Source organism: Aethina tumida, chromosome 1, assembly GCF_024364675.1.
Source record: "Aethina tumida isolate Nest 87 chromosome 1, icAetTumi1.1, whole genome shotgun sequence".
In the NCBI taxonomy this organism is placed as follows: Eukaryota; Metazoa; Arthropoda; class Insecta; order Coleoptera; family Nitidulidae; genus Aethina; species Aethina tumida.
Genome location: NC_065435.1, coordinates 6,061,382 through 6,080,259, shown reverse-complemented (window position 1 = coordinate 6,080,259; position 18,878 = coordinate 6,061,382). Strand labels below are relative to the sequence as shown.

The following is an 18,878-nucleotide window of genomic DNA, read 5'->3' as shown; positions in this document are numbered from 1 at the left end:
TTATTGTTGAAATTTAGTATTTTCTCCTTGTAAATAATACGAGGATGTTCATTTATATATTTCATAAATAACTCAAGTCGCTTGCTTACAAGAATCAGCTCTAATAAAATTTTTTGTTGCAGAGAACGTGACCTGTGCGAAAAACGAATTCAGATGTACAGGCGGCCGATGTATACCCGGCCACTGGCAATGTGATAAACAGAAAGACTGCACGGACGGCAGCGACGAAGACGAAAGCATATGCCGTAAGTACCCGCCGCCCATCGACACCTTCCCCGCTAACAGTTCGTTCAATTCCAGAGAAAAAAGACTGCGGTGTGGACGAGTTCACGTGCAGATCAGCACCAGGCGAATGTGTACCGTTGACGTGGATGTGCGACGACACGCCTGATTGTTCGGACGCCAGTGACGAGAAGGCTTGCAGTAAGTACCCGTCTTACACCTTAAAGTGCTGTGTTGATTCCCCGTTTGCGTTCAGATGAGACGTGCAGATCGGACGAGTTCACCTGCAAGAACGGCAAGTGCATCCAGAAGCGTTGGGTGTGCGACCAGGACAACGATTGCGGCGACAGCTCGGACGAGAAGGGCTGTCCGCCGGTCACGTGCACCGAGAACGAGTTCCAGTGCACGGAGAAGGTGTGCATCTCGAACAAGTGGCGGTGCGACGGGGAGTACGACTGCATCGACGGCCGCGACGAGCAGGTAGGCAACCCGACTACGCCGAGGTGCGGTGCTGTGGTACTACTATTTGTACTGCTTGTTTCAGGGATGCCAAAGCATGAAGGTGACCACGTCGTTTTGTCTGCACGAGGAGTACGAGTGCGCAGACCGGTTGACTTGCATCCACAAGCGTTGGCTGTGCGACGGCACCAGAGATTGTCCGGATGGTTCTGACGAGTCGCCGGACAACTGTGCGAACATCACGTGTGGCGCCGACCAGTTCCAGTGCAACGATCGCACCTGCATCGCCGGGTACCTGCAGTGCAACGGCAGGAACGACTGTCCCGACGGTTTCGATGAAGTTGACTGCGGTAGGTTGTTGTTCGTCATATTTAGTTCCGACATTGATGATATTCTTGCAGAGAAACCCAATCCGAAGTGTGACCCAAGGAAGCAGTTCGACTGCGGTGGTGGCACTTGCATCCCGATCGAGCAGGTGTGTGACGGAAAGCAGGACTGTCCCAAATGGGAGGACGAACCAAGGGATAAATGTGGGAAGAATGAGTGTTTGGAGGATAACGGAGGATGTTCACAGATTTGTAATGACACAAGAGCTGGCTATTACTGTGACTGTTATCCTGGTTATAAGCTTGTTGACAGCAAAAACTGCAAAGGCAAGTCAAATGATTTAAACTACCTGGATATACAGCGTTTTCTTTTGACTGTCATCATCTTGATAATTGTTTTGTTACTTATACCTAGATAATTATCAGTTATTAATCGCGTTATGACTTGTCAGGAATTTAAATTTTTATTTCATTTCTACTTTAAGTCTGAAAGATCTCATTAAAATGAATCCAATATATAAAATTTGATAATTTAGATCAATTATCAATTTTTGATATTATTTTTTATATTGCGCTGACTTTAATTATCTTGAAAAAAAGCAAAATAATAGTTTAAAAGTACAATAAAAAATTGATAATTATCTGGGAAATATCTTTTGTTGATAATCTAGTGTTTATTATACATAAGATTAATTATCTTGCACCTCTTTCAAGAAATAAACAAACAAAAAGTTTTGAATATATAAAAATAGATAATCGATTATTATCTAACCAATTATCAATTGGCAATTTTTGTTCATGTTCTGATATTTATTATAAATATTATTATTAATAATAATTATCTGAATAATGATCAATTTTTACTTATCCAGTGACTATCATAAATAATTCTATTTTTTGTCTTTACACACTTTCAGTACACAAGAATTCATTAGAATAACCAAAATGATAGTTTTGAATATATAAAATTTGATAATTATCTGGACAATTATTAATTTTTGATAATTATCCAATATATGTTATAAATAATATTTTCTTTTCTTATCTTATATATATATATATATTATATATATATATATATATATATATATATATATATATATATATATATATATATAAACATCAATTTTGAATATATAAAATTTTATAATTAACTGGATAATTATCAGTTTTTGATAATTATCCGACATTTATCATAAATAATATTGTTTTTTATATTTACAGACTTTAAACATGCAAAATTTCATTTAAATAAACAAACATTTATCATAAATAATATTATATTCTTATCTTACTAACTTTAAAATACACAAGAATTATCTTGATAATTGCCAATTTTTGATATTTATCCAATATAATAAATAATAATAATAATTATTTTTTATTTTACCAACTCGAAATGTTTAATTTTTTATTAAAATAAGTAGAAATAATGCTTTTGAATACATAAAAGTTGATGATTATCTGGGTAATTATCAGTTTTTGATAATTATCTGATATTTTTCATAAATAATATTGTTTTTACACTACAAACTTTAAATATGCAAGATCTGATTTAAATAAATACGATTAATGGTTTTGAATATTTCAAATTTGGTAATTATCTGGACAATTATCAATTTTTAACATTTTTTCATAAATAATATTATCTTACTAACTTTAAATATGTAGAATCTTATTAAAATACACAAGAATAATAATTTTGAATATATAAAATTTGATAATTATCTTGATAATTGTCAATTTTTGATATTTATCCAATATAATAAATAATTAATAATAAATAATAATTATTTTTTTATCTTTCCAACTTGAAATGTTTTTATTAAAATAAGTAGAAATAATGGTTTTCAATACATAAAATTTAATAATAATCTGGACAATTGTCATATTATGACAATTATCTTATAATTATCATAAATAATTTTGTTTTTTATATTACAGACTTTATTTATGCAAGATCTCATTTAAATAAACAAGATTAATGGTTTTGAATATATTAAATTTGGTAATTATCTGGACAATAATCAATTTTTGATAATTATCCTATTTTTAATATACATCTCATAAGAATAAGCAGGAATTATAGTTTGGAATATTTATAATTTGATAATTATCTGTACAATTAGCAATTTTTTATACTTGTCCAATATTTAACATAAATATTATTTTATTTTCTTACCAATTTTAAATATGTTTGAATATATAAAATTTGATAATTATCTATCTATCTAAATGTATATATAATTTAAATAATTATCTGGACAATTATCAGTTTTTGTTCTTTATCCGATATTTAGCATAAATAAATAAATAAAAGTTGATAATTACCTGTATAATCAAAATTTTAATAATTAATTATCAGATATTTATCATAAATAATATTTTTGTTACATAAAACCGACTTTAAATATAAAAAATCTCATTCAAATGATGGTTTGATATATGATATTTTAGGAGAATATTTTATTTATTAAATTATTTCATTGTACATTTTTCAGACGTGAACGAGTGCGAGATACCGGGCAGTTGTTCGCAAATCTGCATAAACGACAAGGGCGGCTACAAATGCGAATGCGAACAGGGCTACATGAGAGACCCACGCGACCTGACCAAATGCAAGGCAATCGAGGGCCACGCCTCACTTTTGTTCGCCAGAAAACGGGACATCCGCAAAATATCGCTTGACCATCACGAAATGACCAGCATCGTTAACGAAACCAATTCGGCCACCGCGTTGGACTTTGTGTTCAGGACCGGCATGATTTTCTGGAGCGACGTCACCGATAAGAAGATCTACAAGGCTCCGATTGATGAGGGTAACGACAGGAAGGTGGTGATCACCAACGACATCACCACGTCCGACGGTTTGGCTGTGGACTGGATTTACAACCACATCTACTGGACGGATACGGGCAGGAACACCATAGAGCTGGCCAACTTCGACGGTACGATGCGACTGGTGCTCATAAAGGACGAGCTGGAGGAACCCAGGGCTATTGCCTTGAACCCAATCGACGGCTGGATGTTCTGGACTGACTGGGGTAGCGACGCTAAGATAGAACGTGCAGGAATGGACGGCACCCACAGGCAGACCATCGTCAGTTACGACGTCATGTGGCCTAACGGCCTAACCTTGGACATCGTCAAGAGGAAGGTCTATTGGGTGGATGCCAAGTTAAACGTCATCTCCAACTGTGACTACGACGGTAAGAACAGGAGGGTGGTACTGTTCTCACCAGACTCCCTCAGGCATCCATTTTCCATAACGACGTTCGAGGACTGGGTCTACTGGACGGATTGGGACAGGGCGGCCGTCTTCAAGGCAAATAAGTTCACCGGCAAGAACGTGACAGCGGTTACAGCCACGGAAATGGTAAAAATTCTAAAATTCTGACATGGAACATCTTAAAGCGTCGTGTTGTAACGTTTTAGTTGGAGAACCCGATGGTCATCCACGTGTACCACCCGTACCGCCAGCCGGACGGCGAGAACCACTGTCAGGCGGTGAACGGCCACTGCTCCCATCTCTGCCTGCCCGCCCCCCAGATAAACTCACACTCACCCAAGATTTCCTGCGCATGCCCGGAGAACCTGCGGATGATCACCAACGGTCGCACGTGTGTGGAGAAACGTAAGTACCCACTAGCACCTATCGTGTTGTTGAATAGTTCTTATTTAATTTTTATTTAGCGGAAAACATACCCACCACAACACCATATTCTGTGACCGTCACAGAAATGACCACACAAACTGAATCGGTTACAATGAGTGAGTACAAGACGCTGCGACTTTTTTTGCTTTTTCCACTCCCGGTGCTGGTCTATCACTAACAATTATGCGTCTTCTGCGGTTTTGGGGGGGTGTCCAAGTAGACTCAAAAGTCTACCTGTAAATATGTATTATAGTACAACGTTTTCTATTTAACCACATCTACACACTACGTCTTTGTTCTTTTGTTTCTTTTAGTTACAAGTTAGTGTTCTGTTGTTGTATGTAGTCTCATTTTTACTTTGTACATATTTAGTTTTAGTTTCCTTTTGTTGTGTGTTACCTAAGGTGTTGTAGTAGCTGGATGTTAACTCATTTAACTTGCAGGTCACGGCAACTCGTCCCATCCCACAGGCGTGATGTCCGAGTCCTCAGATCACGGAATGATAGCTGGCATATCGATCCTGATATTTTTGGTCGTGGCATTTATCGTTGGAGGAGTAAGTACCTTCAGTACCGCCAAACAAATTGGATTAACTGACTTACGTCCGTTTCAGGGGGTTTACCTGCTGTACAGACACTACAACCACCGCAACATAACGTCGATGAACTTCGACAATCCGGTTTACAGAAAAACGACCGAGGATCAGTTCTCACTGGAGAAGAACCAGTTCCAGAGCCCGCGACCCTATTTAAGTACGGTGGGAGAGGAGGTAAGAGCATTAGCTTTGGATTATAACAATTCGGCTTCGAGATAATCAGTCCACTGTTAAAATAAATATTAATTAAAAAAAATAAAACAAAAGACTCATATATGCATATTCATTACTATAAGGCTTAAGACGTTACTCTGGTTTTTGATTCTATTATTAGCATTAACTATTAATATTTGACTTGTACATAGCTCAAGTTTTATGTTGTTTCTGGAGACTCTCCATTCAAGTACAGTTTTGTAATTTCAGGCAGTTGTCAGGTTTACGTCATTTTTAGCTAGAAGGAAAATTTATTAGGATTTTTCCGTTTTTATGGAGCGTATTGTGTGGAAATATCAAAACGTCCTACACGCACGTTTAATTTTAATTGATTAAGTAGTGAAGTAGTACCAAGGGCCTATAAAACCTCCCCTAATACGTCCAATAAATTAAACGCCTAAGTAGTATAGTGACTGTATTTAATGTTTCATTTATTAAACTCGTGCTTTGTATGATGTGTTGATATTTCGCCATTAACTAAAAATTATTCTTAACGAACAAGTGACATTTTTATAATAATAATAATAAATATACTATTGTCCATCAGTATTAGCTTTCTATTGGATTGCGATTGTAATATTTTTGTAATCTATTTATTAAAGAAAATGCTGTGCCAACATTTACACATAGCTCACTTAAGGCTATAAAAGATTAACTTAAGGAAAAAGTATTATTTATTACTATAAGTAAGTACTAACTGGTAGATATTTCATGTATGTGTGCTTTAAATTTGTCTTAATGTTGTTTGTATATATAACAAAAACATTTAATTATTGTGAATGTACAACTGCGAGTACAACCATCCACCCCTAATTCTCAATGGGATGTTTATGCTCGTTACTTACCTCGATTGTTTATTATTAACCCATTATTTCATTCAGAACTCGTTTCTATATTATAATTTTGTTACACGCGTCATGATATCACATAAATCGGTGAGTAAACAGCTTTTGTTACTGTGCCCTTTAATTCTCCACATCATTTCATTGTTATCCCACTTTTGTTTTATTTTTGCCTGCTCTTGTTACCCCCGCTCCCTTAAAAAAGACAAAATGTAAATCTGTTCCCGCTTATTATAATTTCACAAATTTTTCAATTGGAGTTTCCCTTTTGTGTGTTCCAGGCTCAACAGCCGCTAACTAGTGCCAACCCGAGTGACCCAGTTTAAAAAGTGATTGATTTAGATTTTATGTGCTCAATTATGGTGAAACTTGAAAGACTTAAAGGCGCCATTCTTTTGAAATTCACTTGAAATTAGCCGTCATGAACAAACAAGCGTTAGTCACAAAAAAAAAATTAAATTAAAAGGGGGCTTCAGTTTTATAGATGTTTGGCACCGTTGAATTGCGTTGGATTCGTCCGTGCCAAATTGTTAACTATTGGTTGGTTGAAGTATTAAATAATTTTATTTTTTTGTTTTGGAATTGTTTTTATTAGTAAGTAATTAAAAAAGAATGGTCAATTGTCCAAAGATATGTTAGTTATAAATGTAATTAATTATATAAATTTTTATGTAGTCATGATTTCTCAGTGTTAGTTGATAAATTTGTACCTTAAATATTTTTATTTATAATTGTTTTGTTCCTGATATTATATGTATATATTGAACATTTAAAAATTGTTTAAAATTAATCTCAAGCCGAGATAGTTACATCACTATGTTAAATGAATATGTTGAATGCTAATCAAAATTGAAACAATACCTGCTAAGTTTTAATGTAACTCTAAAATTCTGTGATTAATTTATTTATATATAATGAATATGTAAGGGATATTACTTTTTAGATTATTTTTTTATTATTTATCTTATTTAAATTGTTTTATTTGAAATTTTGAAACGGCAATATATGTATTATAAAATTAGAGGTGTTTTATTCATTTATCCTTTTGGTCGACATAATATTTACTCAATATGGGAGCCCATGTTAGTTTCGAGAATTTATTGTTCAGACCTCGAACATCACAAATATTGTAAACCTATTTATGAATTGATAGATTGATACACTATCATTATTTAAATAAACGACAATTTGCATAAATTTTATTTTCGAAAAAGTTGATTTTATTATATAGATAAGTTTGAGCATTCTTTTCATTGTTATTTACACAACAAGATAAATATTGTAAATTTTACTAAATTTATCTTTATACCAGAAAACATCATGTATGTACAAAATATTGTTACACACAGTAACAAATTTAAACTTTTTCATCAAGCTTTTAAAATAAACCAAATTCAAGTTGATTATCTATCTGAAATTTGATATCAACAGGTCTATAACTCATTAATAAGTGGCTATAATAATGGCTATATGCACATTATACGGTGATTCATCTGGCTAATTCAAATTTAAAATATTAAAAGCTTCGAGCTTTTTAAAATTATTAATTATTTTCTAAAATTTTTTGGTACAAATTATAGCTATTAAAATAAATTAATTGCAACAAATAATTGTTTTAATTTAATAAAATTTAAATTTATGTAGCTTTTTCATTAAACCAGACAAAAATTATGAAAAATTTGACAAAATATCAGTTTATCTATTACAACTGACGAAGTTGATCTCTTTAAAATTTGACATAACAGGTCTACTCATCTAATTCACCAGAGATTTCTAGTCTTGTTCTCATTTATTTATATTAAAAAAAAATTCACATATGGAGTGACCAATTAAAATGTCTGTAGTACCACAATTGTAATATTGATTATTGGTACACATTAAAAAAACATTATTGTTTCCAAATCCAGGATAATAAATTTCAAAGCATTTTTACAACAATTTTATTTATCACTATTTTAAAATTAACTTTAATTATTGACTGGTGGTAAAAAGTGTACTGACAATTTTTCCTTAGCACAAAAAACATTTAAACAATTTATTTTTATCAGTTCCTTAATGACAATTATGAACAAGATTTGAATGAAATTTAATATCAAAACTAAAACCTCGTATCACATTTTTTTACATAAATATAAATTCAATAAAATTTACAATATTACTAAAAGCTTGAGCTTTTTAAAATTATTGCCTTAAATTTTTTGGTACTGCTCATGGCTCAACTTTAAAATATAATTGTTTGTGATCATCTTAACATTGTTGTATCTTGTTTTTTTCTCTTTTAAATGGTGAACTTACCTATTTTCGCCAACAAATGATAACGAAATGAATAGAGGCAATAACAAATTTTAATTTTCCAATTAAAATTTTTACTTTTACAATAAACCAGTCTCAGTTATGAAAAACAATCTTTCAGTTTTATCTATTACAACTAACAAGGTTGATCGTCTATTTGAAATTTACCACTGTATACACAGGGTGGGTGATTCATTAGGCTAATTCACGAGAGATTTATAGAGAAGTAAAGGAAATATCAATGTCTATAGTATCACAATTGTTACGTAGATTCACATTAAAAATATTATGATTTCCAAATCCGGTATAATCTTATCCAATAATCTAAAATTAGCTTTAAATATTGACTGGCGGTTATAAAATGTACTGGGAATTTTGCTTTCAGACAGACTATCAAAATACATTTTCTGCATAGTTGACATAATGATATACAGAATATCTTAAAGTCAATAACACCTATCAACAAGATGTGAAATGTGACATAATATCTTTTTTTGTGTGGGCCTCCTTTAAAAAAGATAAATTCAGTAAAATTTACAATATTATTAAAAACTTTTTAAAATTATTAATTATTTTCTCAAAATTTTTGTTACTACTCGTAGTTCTTAACTTTAAAATATTATTGTTTATGACTATCTTAAATTTGTGGTTGGTTTGATTGTAACAATTAATCGTGTTTATTTAAATGATCCACATTTATTAACATTAACATGGTTCATCTCTTTCTTTATTTAACATTCATCTACAAAATTCGTGCTTAATAACAAAGATACATTAAATTACCACAACACAACAAAAAATAAATTATTACATGTTTCACAATATACTGATAAATGTTTACCTGTTTATTAAAAATAAATTTTCCTAATATTTGCACAACGGTATTGGCCTAGTCCCTCCTAACTCAACCGTTGTGCTGATACCAAGGAATTAAGTGCACTTTATCGAAGTAATAAAGATTAGCCAAGAACCACTTATTGATCCTCGACTCGATCTCTAAAATACATTGACCAAAATATAATACAATTTTACCAAAATAAATGTCGATCGGAATGGACCAGTCATCCTCAGATGAGACAATATCATACCGGGTATATATCCACAAATGTGCAACACGAGCTTCCTTTTTGTAAGGAAAAATAATTAAAAAAGATAAGATAAATTCATTTCCTATAAAGATATCGTCACCGGGGAATTCAGTCGTCTACATGATGTTCCTGCGACTGGACCGATTGCTCGTCGTTATTCTAACATTATCACTCGAACATGTTCAACCGACGAAGGATACGGAACTGCCCAATTGGCCGAGTTCGTTCGAAAACAGGACGAAAGTTACATCGTTCGCATCCTGGTTGATAGGTAACACGGCACCAAATCGGGAATATGAATATGAAGGATACGACGGTTTCTATAACAACTTCGCACGTCCCGATTCCGGAGCGATTGGTGAGTGGAATCAAAGAAAATAGACTTGCAATATTTGGGTATAGGTAGAAATTTTAAAATAAAATTATTCGACTGTTCATTCATTCATTTGATTGTGTAGTTATTGAATTTGTTTATGTGTAAATATTCATTTAAATGAATGACTTTGAATTTATGTATAGGCTTACCTTAATTTATAAATATTCGAATATGTATATATGCACAATATTCGAATATTGAATATATTGAATATGAAATAGAACATTCATTTATTTGAATATATTTATGATTACCTTAATTGAGTGAACGATCATTCATCATGTATACACGAATGATATTCAAATATTCATTTGATCAAATAAATATTTAATTATGCTTATTTAAATATTAGAATATCTACACACAATATACTATTTGAATATTCATTGAAATTAATGAACTTTCAATTATTTGAATATATTTATATACTTACCTTAAAATATTCTAATATGTATACATGTATAATATTCGAATATTCATTTGAGCAAATGAGTATTCAATTATTCTTACTTCAAATTATAAATATTCGAATATGTATATATGTATGATATTCGAATATTCATTGAAATTAATGAACATTCAATTATTTGAATATATTTATATATTTACCTTAAAATATTCTAATTTTTATACATGTATAATTTTTGAATATTCATTTTTGCAAATGAATATTCAATTATTTTTACTTTAAATTATAAATATTCGAATATGTATATATGATGATTCGAATATTCATTTGAACAAATGAATGAATTCAATTATACTTACTTTAAATTATAAATAGTCGAATATGTATACATGTATACTATTTGAATATTCATTGAAATTAATGAACATTTAATTATTTGAATATATTTAAATACTTATATTATAAATATTCTAATATAAATATATGTGTGATATTCGAATATTCATTTCAACAAAAAATATTCAATTACGTTTACTTTTGATTAAGATGTATATTAATTAAATATTCATTGAAATTAATGAAAATTCAATTATTTGAATATGCTTGCCTTAAATTATAAATATTCTAATATGTATATAAGTATAAAATTCGAATATTCATTTAAGCAAATAACTATTCAATTATTCTTACTTCAAATTATAAATATTCGAATATGTATACTCGAATAATCATTATTATAAATGCTTACGTGAAATTTTAAATATTCTAATATGTATATATCTATGATATTTGAATATTGATTTGAATAAATGAGTATTGAATTATGCTTACTTTAAATTATAATAAATATTCGAATATATACACATGTATACTATTTCAATGTTCATTGGAATTAATGAAGATTCAATTATTTGAATATATATACCTACCTTAAATTACAAATATTGTAATATGTATACATGACTGATATTCGAATATTCATTTGAAGAAATAAATATTCAATTACACCTATTTCAAATCATCAATATTCGAATATATACATATGTATACTATTTGAATATTCGTTGAAATTAATGAACATTCAATTATTTGAATATATTTATATATTTACCTTAAATTACAAATATTCTAATATGTATACATGAATGATATTTGACTATTCATTTGAAGAAATAAATATTCAATTACGCCTATTTCAAATCATAAATATTCGAATATATACACATTTATACTAAATATTCATTGAAATTAATCAACATTCAATTATTTGAATATATTTATATACCTATCTTAAATTACAAATATTCTAGTATAATATTCAAATATTCATTTGAGCAAGTGAGCATTCAATTATCATGTATACTATTCGAATATCCATTAAAATAAATTAATATAAACAGAAATTAATGAACATTCAATTTTTTTTAAATATATTTACACACTTATCTTAAATTATAAATATTCTAATATGTATGTATACACATATAGTATATTTAACTGAATTAACACTCAATCATTTAAATATATTTGTATGCGTATCATGTATATTTTAGTTTTAATGTTATCTTATTTAATTATGACTGAGCAGAATTTAAAAATCAATGTATCTGAATATTAAAAATATAATAAACATTGAATTATGAATATTATATTGAAATTGAAAACTTTTGGTTTGTTACATCAAAGTGTTAAAATGTTGGACTTTACACGTTATCAGTACTTTAATTTTTTTATATCAAATATGAATCACGTGTAAATAACAAAACCACAGGATATAAATATCCTGTCAGTTATATGACACCTCAGAAACTAAAACATTTAATGTTTTTTTGTTCCATTTATAATTAAATCAGTGATTGTAATGGGAAATACGTATATTTTATATTTATATCGGGTAAACCAAACATCCTTATTAAAGGATTATATTAATAAGAAGGCATTTTTCAAACGTTTGACAATAACTTAGATGAACCATTTAAATTGGACTACTCTGTCTATTTTACTATGAGAACTTCAAAAAATTTCAATTAAATGTACGAAGTGTGTTCTTTTTTACTACAAATATAAAAATATTGTCTTACAGACAGACCCCTTTTGAGGAGGGCTGCAAATGCTTACGCGGATGGAGTTTACCAGCCCGTCGAGGGTCGTCCAAATCCCCTCCTCCTGAGTGAAAGACTGTTAAAAGGAGTAACAGGAACGCAATCCCAACTTGGGCGTAACGCCTTTATTGTATTTTTTGGTAACGACTATTGAATGACAAGAGAATTGTTTCGGTACCACCTACGGTAATATTTCAGGTCAACAAGTCGTTGAAGAAATCTTGGATGCTCAAAGACCTGCTTGTCCTCCGGAATACTTCAACATAGGCATACCCGAAGACCACATTTATCGGAAGCAATATAATCACACGGAACTACCTTTGCTCAGAACGAGATACGACCAAAGAACAGGATTCAGTCCCAACAATCCCAGACAACAGTTGAATGAAATCACTCCTTATTTAGATGGGAATTTGTTTTACGGAATAACCAAACAATGGGCTGATCAACTCCGAACTGATGAAAACGGCAAAATTGTACCTGGTGGACGATTGGCCACTTCATATGCGGGAAGATTTCCTGCCTTCAACACACAAAGGTTACCCATGGCTAACCCACCTCCTCCCTTCTATCACGCGGACCACGTAAGGAACCACGAAACGGCCAAAGTATCCAGATTTTTCAGTAAGTTGATAGTTAACGTTAAAATTCCGTCATGCAATTGTAATTTTAGAGCTGGGTAACCCACGTGGAAACGAGAACGCCTTCCTGCTAACGTTCGGCGTGCTGTGGTTCCGTTGGCACAACTACCTAGCCGACCACATCGCCCAAACGCACAAAGACTGGAGCAGCGAGAAGGTGTTCAACGAGGCCAGAAAATGGACCATAGCCACCCAGCAGCGAATCGTCATGTACGAGTGGCTGGACCAATGGGTTCCGGGCACCACGAAGGCGCTCGGACCCTACAAATACGATCCGAGCATCGATCCCCAGATCGATCAGTTCTTCCAATCGGCCGCCTTCAGGTTCGGCCACACGTTGGTGACGCCCGGAGTTTACCTCAGGGATTACATCCGGTCCGGGTGTAAGACCAAATTCGACAGCTGGGGCAAGAATTCCGTTCGTACCTGCAACATTTTTTGGCGGCCTCAGGAACCGATGCTCAAAGAGGAGGGGTCGGATATAATCGACATTGATCGGCTTATAATGGGCATGACTTCTCAGTTTTGCGAGCAGGAGGACAACAAGATTGTTGAGGATTTAAGAGGGAACGTTTTTGGGCCGCTGGAGTTTCCCAGAAGGGATCTGATGGCCGTCAATATTCAAAGAGGAAGAGACCACGGGTTGCCGGACTACAACACGGCGAGGCAAGCTTTTGGTTTACCCAGAATGAGCTTTGACGGCTTCTCTGCTTTCGGTCGCACACCACAAGAAATTCAAGAATTGAAGACATTATACAATAATGACGATAAGAATATTGACGTTTGGGTAGGGGGAATCTGGGAAACGACCACGTCTGGACCAGGGCCACTTTTTTCTACCATTATTCAAGACCAATTTAAAAGAATTAGAAATGCCGACAGGTTCTGGTACGAAAATTATGAAATGAATGGGTAAGTAGATTAATATAATCCGTTGTTAAAATCATTAATCAATCAAATTGCAGGTTGTTTACAAAGGAAGAAGTAGATAGGATAAATCAAATATCTATTTATGACGTGATCATGGCAGTAACAAAACTGGATAAGGATGACATTCCCAAAAACCCCTTCAGAGCTCCCCTTGAAGGAGTAGATGGAGAACTTATAACGAAATGTAAATTAAGCAATACACTTGCACTTATGAACAACATTACTTACAAAGCTTTACCTGCATTAAATGATATAACTTTAAATGAGACATGCTTTCAAGGTGGTTCATATGATTATTTTTCAAATAGTGAGGTATCCTATATCCTGACGTTTACCTTTGTCTCAGCATTTGTTTTCGGTAAGTACCATTTATGTGTAACCTAGTTCAAAAATACTAAAATACATGACTTAATAAAGGAACCGTTGGAGTGATATTCTTTTTGATATGGTATTATGATAAGAAACAGACAGAAGAAAGCAATAAAAGGAACGACACCTATCGAATGTCAGTAATGAGGAGGTCTCAACATAGCAAAAGAGATAACATGTTAATTGGTGGGTGAATATATTTTACAAAGTAAAAAATGCTAAACCCCAATTTAGTTTCAGCCTTGGAATGGATAGACAACAGAACCCGTCCCAGAAGAGTTATCGTGAAAATTGTTGACACCAGCATTGAGCTGGATGGTGTGAGTGGAGCTAGATTGAGATCTTTCACACTGAAAGAAGGTGAACAAATAACTATATATTATGTATCAGATGAACCAACCTTAGTAATACAGGCAAAAGATAAATATGACCTAGTTCTGAAATTTGAAACAAACTACCTACGTAATCAGTTAGAAAGCAAAATAGAAGAAATAGTAACTAAACTGAACCTAAAACGGGAGAAGATTACGAAAACGCCTTTCAAGTCAATCAACATTTGTTCCAAGAAAGACAGACAAGCCAAACTGGAAATGTTCTTTAGAGTTGTCTTCGACCAGGCGTTCGAAATGAACAAACTCAGCAACAAGGAGCTGTTAAACATGGATAGTAAGCAGGCAAAGGAAATTGTACACTTCCAACTAACCCTCGAGGAATTTGCTGAGTCCCTAAGAATGAAACCCACCGACGAGTTCGTGAGGAAATTGTTCTCTCTAACTGATCACGACAAAAGTGGCACGATAAACTACAGGGAGTTCGTGGATTTACTCATAATTTTCGCTAAAGGTGATGAAAGGAAAAAAGCAAATTTGCTGTTCAAAATGTACGACATTGACAACACGGGGCAGCTGTCAAAACCTGATTTAACGGCAATGATTAAGTAAGCATAAATGTTGTGTACAAAATTACGTTTTCAATGTTGTGTATTTCAAGGTCATTTTTGGAGACATGCGGGGGTAAAGTTCAGGACTCAGATTTGGAAAAATCCATCCAACTAATGTTATCCAAGGCACGCGTGGACCATAAGAGAAGTTTTACCTTTGAAGATTTCCTTCAAATAATGGGTTCGGAAATAAAAATTTTGAACGCTGCCAGTTTAGGATTTTCAGGTGTTGGAGATACTCATCTTCAACATGTCGCTAAAGAAATTGAAAGCATTTATGTGTGAGTAGTTTAATCCCTGAAGCCAAACAGAAAATTGGATGTTCTTGGATTTCAGAGGAAGAGATTTAAAACGGTTCCAAGGTAAAGCACAAGAAGACAATTCAACCAATGTGATTGACCAGGAACAAGAAAATGCAACGAAAATGTTCGAAAAGACTCATTCAGAGCCCTCTTTCATTGTCAAATACATCGAACTGAATGCCCAACCTATTTTCTATATGATGCTGTATACGTTGGTGTTGTTGGCAGTTTTTGCTGAAAGGGCCTATTGTAAGTATCAAGAGTTTTAATTTTTATCTCATACTGACAGTAATTTAACAGATTATTCGGTGGAAAGAGAACATTCTGGACTTAGAAGAATAGCAGGATATGGAGTAACAATAACAAGAGGTGCTGCTTCTGCCATGATGTTTACGTACTCATCCTTACTGGTCACAATGTGTCGGAATACACTTACTTTCTTGAGAACCACCCATATAAATAAGTACTTCCCATTTGATTCAATCATTACGATGCACAAGTATATCGGTATATGGGCCTTCATTTTCACATGTAAGTGAAAACTAATCAGTAGTTAGTACTTTAGTACAATTATTTTATCATTTTTCAGTGATGCATATAATAGGACACGCTTTTAATTTCTATCACATCTCAACTCAAACTGCCGACGATCTGACATGCTTGTTCAGGAATTTCTTCCATGCGTAAGGTGTTCTAAGTGCATCCAAGTCTAAAACTGAAAATGATATAATTTTAGGACTCATGAACTTCCAAAATTCCACTACTGGTGCTGGCAAACTATGACAGGTTTCACTGGCATTGTTCTAACGTTGATTTGGGCAGTCATGTATGCTTTTACTCTTCCAATAGTCAGAACCAAAATTTACAATTGGTTTTGGTACACCCACAACTTGTACCCTTTGTTCTTCATCTTTATGATCCTTCATGGCACTGGAAGGTTGATTCAAGCCCCTTTTACCTATTACTTCCTTCTTGGTCCATTAATTCTGTTCACAGTAGACACATTAATAAGTGTTAGCAGGAAGAAGATCCAAATTCCCGTGTTGAAAGCAGACATATTACCTTCAAGTACGTAATTATTAACTAAATGTTAACCAAATTAATTTAATCATCGTTTTAGATGTAACCATGTTGAAATTTGCAAAACCTCGAGGATTCCAGTACAAATCTGGTCAATGGCTCAGAATTGCTTGCACAGCTCTTAACCACAATGAGTACCATCCATTTACAATATCCTCATGTCCACAAGAGAAGGAATTGACTGTGCACATAAGATCAGTTGGTCCTTGGACGAAGCTGATAAGAGAGGTGTATCAAAATGTCTTGCCTGAAAACGAACTACCAAAAGTATGCTCTAACTAACTAAATATTAAGCAATATACTTTAAACAGTCAAATTATTTCAGCTTTATGTGGACGGCCCCTTTGGTGAAGGGCATCAAGATTGGTACACCTACGAAGTGTCCATTTTTATTGGTGGTGGTATTGGAGTCACACCTTTCGCCAGCATCTTAAAAGATATCACATACCGCACAGACACCGACATTTGCAAAAAGGTTAATAAATCATCAGTGGCTTTATTTTGGCATTAATTAATTCGATGTTTCAGGTGTACTTTATTTGGGTAGCCCGCACCCAAACCCAATTTGAATGGATGCTGGACATCATACAAGAAGTCGAACAGAAGGACACGAAACAATTAGTCAGTTGTCACATTTTCATAACTCAGTTCTACCAGAAGTACGACTTAAGGACCATCCTGTTGTACATTTGCGAAAAGCATTACCAAAGATTTTGCAATAAATCGATGTTCACGAATTTGAAAGCGGTCACTCACTTCAGCAGACCCAATTTTAATAAGTTCTTCAAGACGGTGGAAAACATTCATAACGATGTACGTATTAATCTCCATGTTTCACATATATGTGTAGTGATAAATTTGATTTTAGGTTGATCGATTTGGAATATTCAGCTGTGGTCCACCAACTTTAACTCACAGTGTGGAACGGGCGGCAAAAGATATGAGCCAAACAGGAAAAAGATTTGAACATCACTACAAAAACTTTTAGTTTCACACTAAAAATTTTATTTTATTTTGGACTTAACATAATGAACAATTTATTATTACTGCATGTTTTTTAAACTTGTGTTATTTTTTTATTTTTTGATAATAAAAATGTGAAATTATAATAATTATATGATAATAAAAACATACTTAGTTTTTGTTGTTTGTGTAAGCCATACTTTAAAAGAGATCCTTTTTATATTGGTGAAATAGAATTAATCATGATTTGATGAAGTGGTACTGTTACTATATACCAATATATTCAATTAATAAAGGGTACTTATTCTTCAAGAATGGTTAAAATAACATGGAGATGGATCAAAATTATAAAACGAAAAGGATATTACTGTTAAAATAAGTAACACAAATTTAACCATTAAAAATCCCTTTTAAAATTAATGTTACTATATTTATGTCCAGCAATTTTGGTAATAACGATAGTATGGGGCTGCAGTTTGATCCAGAGATGGAAATACTTAATATTAAATGTAATTAATTAACTTTTTTGTATGATTACGAACAAATAGTTTAGATATTTATATTTTCAACCAAAAAAAAAAACTAATATATTAGTCATTATTGTTATGGTACATTCATTTCTTGGAGAAAATATATAATCCCACAATTCTGAAATGTTATAAAATATTATTTATTGAATTAGCATTGAATAGCATAAGATAAATTTAAGATTAGCAAAATTCCCCATCCAAAACGTACAAATGACAAAGTATATCAGACTATAACAGATAAAAAAATAAATAAACTAATATTTATTTAAATATTTCCATCAGACAAAAAACATACTTTATCATATTGATATATAATAGACTATTCTCTGTATTAAATAAAGCAAACCGTTTTCATTTAAAAATTTTTGAGAAGTTTATTTTGGACACCATTTAATTGAATCAATTTATTTATATATATTAAGAAAAATTACTGAGAATAGTATACATTCCCAATAGAATTATATACTAAATATTTATTTATTTATTAAATAAATAAATTTCATAAATATTTTTCGGTTATTGATTCATTCTTCTGACACAAAGC

The 18,878-nt window shown here is 32.4% G+C and overlaps 2 protein-coding genes across 5 annotated transcripts in view; both read left to right on the top strand.

Moving 5' to 3' along the window:
• Positions 1 to 7,333, top strand: part of LOC109594905 (very low-density lipoprotein receptor) — a 67,057-nt gene extending 59,724 nt beyond the window's left edge. For 2 of the 4 annotated variants that reach the window (XM_049962515.1, XM_049962524.1), the window contains 10 exons: positions 123 to 245; positions 301 to 423; positions 479 to 702; positions 767 to 1,334; positions 3,509 to 4,383; positions 4,443 to 4,641; positions 4,701 to 4,778; positions 5,106 to 5,218; positions 5,276 to 5,431; positions 6,594 to 7,333. In XM_049962515.1, coding sequence (XP_049818472.1) covers positions 123 to 245; positions 301 to 423; positions 479 to 702; positions 767 to 1,334; positions 3,509 to 4,383; positions 4,443 to 4,641; positions 4,701 to 4,778; positions 5,106 to 5,218; positions 5,276 to 5,431; positions 6,594 to 6,638 — 2,504 coding nt within the window. In that variant the 3' untranslated portion in view covers positions 6,639 to 7,333. The remainder of the gene's footprint in view (positions 1 to 122; positions 246 to 300; positions 424 to 478; positions 703 to 766; positions 1,335 to 3,508; positions 4,384 to 4,442; positions 4,642 to 4,700; positions 4,779 to 5,105; positions 5,219 to 5,275; positions 5,432 to 6,593) is intronic. The other 2 variants (XM_020010169.2, XM_049962519.1) reach the window with 2 other exon arrangements.
• Positions 7,334 to 9,815: 2,482 nt separating this feature from the next.
• LOC109594882 (dual oxidase 2-like) lies at positions 9,816 to 17,975 on the top strand. Its single transcript, XM_049961696.1, has 16 exons — positions 9,816 to 10,050; positions 12,561 to 12,719; positions 12,778 to 13,203; positions 13,253 to 14,132; positions 14,186 to 14,508; positions 14,568 to 14,705; positions 14,754 to 15,456; positions 15,510 to 15,740; positions 15,796 to 16,010; positions 16,062 to 16,292; positions 16,351 to 16,444; positions 16,498 to 16,829; positions 16,882 to 17,108; positions 17,167 to 17,316; positions 17,370 to 17,654; positions 17,710 to 17,975. The coding sequence occupies exons 1-16, from the start codon at positions 9,816 to 9,818 to the stop codon at positions 17,827 to 17,829; spliced, it is 4,749 nt and encodes a 1,582-aa protein (XP_049817653.1). The 3' UTR covers positions 17,830 to 17,975.
• Positions 17,976 to 18,878: the final 903 nt, after the last annotated feature.

Coding starts and splice junctions, on each gene's coding strand:
- LOC109594882 (XM_049961696.1), top strand. CDS start 9,816: ATGTTCCTGCGACTGGACCGATTGCTCGTCGTTATTCTAACATTATCA. Junction 13,204..13,252: donor CAAAGTATCCAGATTTTTCA/GTAAGTTGATAG, acceptor TTGTAATTTTAG/AGCTGGGTAACCCACGTGGA. Junction 14,133..14,185: donor GAAAATTATGAAATGAATGG/GTAAGTAGATTA, acceptor ATCAAATTGCAG/GTTGTTTACAAAGGAAGAAG.